Here is a 6,184-nt window from a genome sequence, read left to right as displayed (position 1 = left end):
GCTCTCTCCTCCAGCCGCCGGGCAGATGGGTGCTGCTGCAGCGTGGTGCTCCGGCAGTCACTGATTAACCGCCCACCTGGGGAGGTGCTGCCCATGCTGCGATTTACGCCTCGACCCCCTGGCTGCTCATTTCTGATGCTTGACTTCACTCTGCAGTGTTTTTATAGACCTTTTGCCACAGCGTTCGTTTCCCACAGCCTTTTTTTTTCCCTTTACAGTTTCAAATGTTTCAAATGTAGGGAGTGAGCCTGATTTCTGCCATCCCTGGCTTGCTTCTTATAGGGAACTCCTCTGTAGCTCGGCCATCAGGCCTGTGCGGATGCAAGGATCTGGCCAACTTTGGAAATATTTAGGTACAATTCCCCTATGAGAAGAGCTTATAAGCCTCCCAAAATAGAGGTGAAGTGGGATTTCTGTGAGCCATCCATGCTGCTTGGCTTTGCCATATGGTGAATAGTATCCCCCAGAGAGGAAAATTTTCCAGCTCCATTTTCACTGTGCTCTCTAGTGCAGGCACGAAGACTGCGTTGCCAGTGGCGTAAGCAGTAACAGGAGATGAAGATGTTGAAATCATATTATATTTATTACATACATGAGATATAAAAACAAATTACCAAAATAATATCCTTTTTTTTGTGAGTCCACAGGACCTTGAAAGAAAAATACATACGTAAAGTGGATTGGTAGACTCCTGACTTTTCTGGTGTTGTATGTCTTCCTTTTCTTTCCCCTCACACTCACGAACAAAATACACTCTATGCAATGTGGTTTAAAGATGCTTTACAGAAAAGATATATTTTAGTGCTGAAAACTGCAGTAAACTGTGCTATATTCCATACTGGTGTTAATGAGGAAGTATAATGGCCGTATATATTGCAAACAATAACACAGAAGAAAACAAATAAAATGTTCAGTTTTAAATACTAATGTAAAAAATAAAATAAACTCCAGGCCCACCATGAATCGCTGGGTTGTGATATGCGAATGCGAGTCCTTTCTGTTCTCCACATCCACTCATTTTCCTGCAGGCAGAGTTTTTCTCCTCTGGCAATTGCATTTTTTTGTCTCAAAGTCTCTTCTTCTCCTCATGCTGCTTGCGAAGTCTCGCTGGAGTCCTGCCCACGGGGTCCAAGTGCTGGTCTGAAGCTGGGACTTCAGTGCAAATACTTTATCTTTCAGGTTGCATCCTCAGATACTCTGAGTGGCCAGTGCCAGGCTGGCCGTTCCCTTTATACCATTAACGCCATCCAACTGGGGGGGTCTTCAGGAGTGCTTCTGTTTCAAGGAGTTTTTTTCACGTGCCACCTTCAACCTCTTCTTTCCCCAACACAATTAGACTTCCTGCACCGTGAAGTGGCAGGTAGTAAAGTGCTTTATACAATGAAATATTTACACTAGGGCTAGGTTTGTTTTTTAACACTTCAAGGATAAAAGCTCAGAGACACTGCACCCTCTGGAGCCGGCTCTTCTCTGCGGCTGTGCGGTGGGTGGATAGCCAGCCTCTGCCTCATGCCGCGCTTGTGCCAAGGCAGAGGGATTCGATTCACTCCGGCAGCTCCATCCTTACCAGCACTGGCAGAGAATGTAGCCCTCGAAACCTTCAGTGGGGTGACCAGGTTAAAAGCCCGCGGCACCTGATTCTCCTTGACGGGTGCCATGTCCTAACCCGAGGGGGTGTTTCTAAAGAGCAGTCATCGCTGCCATGCTGCCGCCAGCACCTGCCTGTCACTGCGGCTGTCGCCTTCCCCACAGCATCCTCCGGGAGCCTCTGGAAGTCACTCAGGATCTGCTCTGGCAGCACTGGCAGCAGTGGTTTGCTTCTCAGCTGTAGCTTGTGTGTACACTTTCCCTCTCTAGGGTGGCAATTTAGTCTGGGGCGATCAGTGGCTTCATAGGAGTTGCTCCAACATGGCACTGAAGCGAGACAAGTGTCCGCCCTTCCTTTTGTTTCCCTCAACGTAACAATGAGCTGGGCTCAGGTGAGCCCCTGGCAAGGAAGCTACAGGCAAGTGAATGAACATTGGCCAGGAAGGGTTAAATTAGACAGCGCCTACAACTCTGAACGCCTCGCTACACGTTTTGGCACTATTTTCTTACATTCCAGTTTTCATCCTAGAGGTCTTCTCTCTGTGAAGGCTGTTGCATTTTGTGCATAAAGAAATGCCCTAGGCAGTCACGCACCTCTAGTTGCAGTCTCTTTTCAAAATCTCCAGGACCTTTCTTCCGAGAGCTGACTTCCACTGATGGACAAAACTTTTCATGTTGACGATGAGTCTGCCCGTTTGGACATCCTCGTGTCCTGCCACGAGGTACTCCAAGCCTGCAAACCAGCAAAGCGGTCAGGGACTGCACAGCACTACACTTAAGAGGCCTATTGACGCTGCAAAGTCAGCCTGGTTATCTAGTCCCGTGTAAAAAAGCACTTATATGAAGAATATTTATACATATTGATTCTCTCATATATCTGTATATCTATACCTCTATCTATATCTATGGAAAAACGACCCCTGTGGCGCATCTGTCAGTGAGACGCAGTATGCAAATTTTGATTTTGTTAGCTTCTAAATATAAATGGAAGCAGAACTCTGGCAGCTGCACTACAAATTTTTATACCTCGTTTAGGAACTGCTATTACCTTCATTTGGCAGCCACCTGCCTCACCCCTCCCTGAATATACCTGGGCCTGGAAATCCATCAGTTCAGCACATTCCAGCAATGACAGCGCAGGATGGCCCAGTGCTGGTGTCTTGCTTAAAATGGCCAGTGCCCCCTTGCAGGCAAAGGCACGCTGGAGCCTGCCAAGAGGCAATACTAGATTTGCCGGCACGAGCACCCCAGAAGAGCCTGAGGGGGTGGCAGTCACACTGAAAAGAGCGGCATTAACTTCTGCCTCCACCAGATATTTTAGAGGCATGACAGCAGCATCTGGCGAAGCCTTGCCTGGTGTCCAGAAGGTGCCAGAAAGGGCTGGAGCACAGCCCCATAGCACCCCAGCACAAGGCTTGCCCCAGGCATCCAGGTCCGTGCCTGGCTTTCGGGGCATGACTCAAAGAGTGCTTGAAGCCAGGCAATAACTGCTAAGTGGGGAACGGGGCGAAGCCTTTGGCTTGAATTAGCTAAAGAAACATTGCCACAGTTCCCGACAGCCTAAATGGGCCACGAACGTGCCAAAAACCTGGATAACGAGGAGGATAATTCCTCCCGTGGCAGGAGGAGCTCCCTGCCAGGGCCAGCATCCTGCTGCAGCATGCTTGGGGTACAGCAAGCATGAGACCCCCCTGCTGTACCCCCTCCTCCTTGCACTGGTCTGGGGAGCACCACGTGGCAGTAAGAACTAGCCTGGGGGAGATGGGTCTCCCCCAGTGCTCTCGGTTGCCCTGCTCCATCCTGGCCACAGTGGGGAGTCTGCTAATGTCTTCTTGGGTTTTCATTTTGTAGTTCAGAATAAAGGGAGAGTGTCCCCTAGTTAAAGGTCAAGCATGTTTTTCTTTAATTCAATACAATCTGTTATCCACTTCATCTGAATTTCTGGGCACACACATCCTCTCTTCTGCCAAGTAAACACAGGATATGTGTATGGCAGTATCACCCTTTGCAAGACATTAATTTTGGCCATGTCAAGCCTGCTGTTATAAACATCACACTTCAAGAGCTCCTAAATCTACCTCCATTGAGAGAGAAATGTGGCATGCACCCTCAGAGAGCAAGCGAATATCGCTGTGGTTGCTGATTCAGTAGGGCTTTCTAGATTTTCAACCAGATGTTACAGAAGTGTAAAAATAAAAGGAATCAAGTGACTGAGATGCCGCAAGCCATGACTTGAGGCTGTGAGTTTCGCCCTGCGATGCTGGCAGGCAGCTTTCTGCTTATTTGTGTCTGTGCTTGGCAGAGCCGAGGAGGGGAAGGGCTCCTGTTCCCTCGCGGACAGCTGAGACCTTTAAACCTTTCAGCTCAGTGTCCCCCCAGTAGTCCAGCCTGCCTCTGTGGCTGCATGCACAGGGAAAGGTGTGCAAGGGTAGTGAATATCCTCTCGTAGGAACTTAAGCAAACTTATAATCTGAAAATAGCCCATGGAGATTTGATAAATGCTTGGAGTTTCCATTATAGCTATATGTCAGGAAATTGTTTTATGTCAGCTTGGCTTTTTATCCAGCTGTTGTTGGTTTATTCATCTGGAGGTCATAAGCTCTTACTCTGATAGAGGGTTAAGTCTGCTAATATAGTATTGCTGACCATCCAGAAATGAATGTGGTAGCTAAAGAAAATAAAGAAATTTTAAAAAATATTTGGGATCCTTTTTTTTCCACTTTGCAATGATTGAATCTTAAAGATGGACTCAGTTGATATTTTCAAGTTTCCTGTTAGGACCAAGCTTCACAACTTCTTTCCAACATGAAAGCTGAGATTTATTTATACTCATGGGACTCCAGCAGCTGCATTTCAAGAAAACACCAAGCTTTGCAGTGTAAATCATGACAGCTGGCAGGGGGGTAACACCCAATGTGTCAGATGCCTGGATTGTCCCTAAAGACAATTGCACCTCCACCCTTCCGCAGATGTCCAAGCGATCTTCATCGATTCTGTGATTAATGTTATCTTTTCCTCTGCTGGGGAAAATCAGTGAAGCTCCTCTGAAGTTAGTGGAGTCACAAAGCTGCATGTCAGGTGCACGGCTGCCCTGCATGATCAGTGTCTGACAGCTTCCATGGCATTCCTCCAGGTTCATATTAAGGCTTTCTTGCTTGCATTTGTATTGCATATGGAAAAATAAACACCTGTATTTATTTAATTATAGATTTATGGTGTTTTACCAATATCCAAAGTCTTACTGTGCTTAAACAGCAAAGTCCTGCCTAACGCTGCTGATTCATCCGACCCTTGCACCTGACAAGACTTCCTGACTATAGCTGTGCTATCACGGCAGCTTGCCTTAAAGCTAAATACAGTCACTCCGGTGGAAATGAAAGAAGACTGCCAACAACTCATCAATAAATAGCCTTTCTGTGTGATCCAGCCTCGCAGACAGCCCTTTTCCCCCAAAGGAAGTTCCTAGTGCTGTGCACGTAAGGGACGTCTCAGCACTGAAGTTGACATTTCGATCAGTGATTTCCAAGTGATATGTGCGCCTTACAGAAAGAAAACCCTTTATCTGAATTAGTTGGTAACTGTTGGTTTATCTCGGAGTTGTAAAGAAAGGTGTGTCAGCTGGCACCTACTTTTGCTCTATTGAAGAAAACCCTGAGCCTGCATCTCCTCGTCCGTACCGGAGACTGCATGCACTGTTTAGCCACCACCGGTTATATTCCATTTCAGTGAAAGACGATGAGAAAAAGCTGCAAAGCCAAAGCTGCCCTCTCACTGCATAAGAGAATCTCTTCCAAATCTTGTAGATGCAAATTAGTGTTACTTTCAAAGAGACATCTTCCCTTGAGTTTAGATTAAAACTTCAGTACAATGTCATGACTCAAATTAGATTTAAATGTGTTTTTATGGATTCAAATTAGCATTAGTTTTGAAAAGATATGTCACGTAGTCATGGCGTAATATGCACCTCCCTCCCTCTGGGAACAGACTGAGACTGGTGAAGCTGTAAGGCTGTTATTATGCTTCATAAAGAGAAATGTATGTTTGAAAGTCTATAGAATGAACCAAATTTTTCTCTACAAAATTCAAATTTGATGCAGATTGCTGTTAGAATCCAAATGATATAACAGCCAACAATTTAATGAACACTGGGCTGCAATCTCAGCTCATTGGCATGAGGGGACGGAGGAATGGGAATGAAATCTGTGTAAACATGGTGGGGATGTACTGCTCAGGGAGTCAGACCTACCGGGATTGAGGATGGGACAAGTGCAGCCTCTGTTAGTCCAGGATTCAGGGTAGAGCGTCCTCTTGCCCCGGAGGATCTTCAGCTTTGTAGATTTCAAGACTTTCTTGATCTTCACATTGACTTCTGCATGGGAGCCTTTGTCGTGAGCTGACAAGATCTTCGTCTTGATCACTGGGAAGACATGAATTCAAAACCAGGAATATATAAACTATTTACAGTGCTCTCTTTTTTTTTTTTGGTCTAATGCAGGTGTCTGGGTGAAGCAGTGAGGACAATTACTTCGTTACAGTGGAGTTAGCCTGATGCTCCTTGCTGAGGAGCCCAGGGTCAGCACAGCTGCCGGGGGAGTGC

The 6,184-nt window shown here is 46.4% G+C and overlaps 1 protein-coding gene across 1 annotated transcript in view; it reads right to left on the bottom strand.

Annotated features, from left to right (window-relative positions):
- Positions 1 to 637: 637 nt before the first annotated feature.
- The window catches only part of NTN4 (netrin 4), a 53,130-nt gene continuing 47,583 nt past the window's right edge, over positions 638 to 6,184 (bottom strand). Inside the window, 2 exon segments of the mRNA XM_009321351.1 lie at positions 638 to 2,320; positions 5,834 to 6,004. Coding sequence (XP_009319626.1) covers positions 2,184 to 2,320; positions 5,834 to 6,004 — 308 coding nt within the window. The 3' untranslated portion in view covers positions 638 to 2,183.

This window comes from Pygoscelis adeliae, unplaced genomic scaffold, assembly GCF_000699105.1.
Source record: "Pygoscelis adeliae isolate BGI_AS28 unplaced genomic scaffold, ASM69910v1 Scaffold232, whole genome shotgun sequence".
Lineage (NCBI taxonomy): Eukaryota > Metazoa > Chordata > Aves > Sphenisciformes > Spheniscidae > Pygoscelis > Pygoscelis adeliae.
The sequence above is the reverse complement of the archived record's forward strand: the minus strand, read 5'-3'. Positions and strand labels throughout refer to the sequence as shown.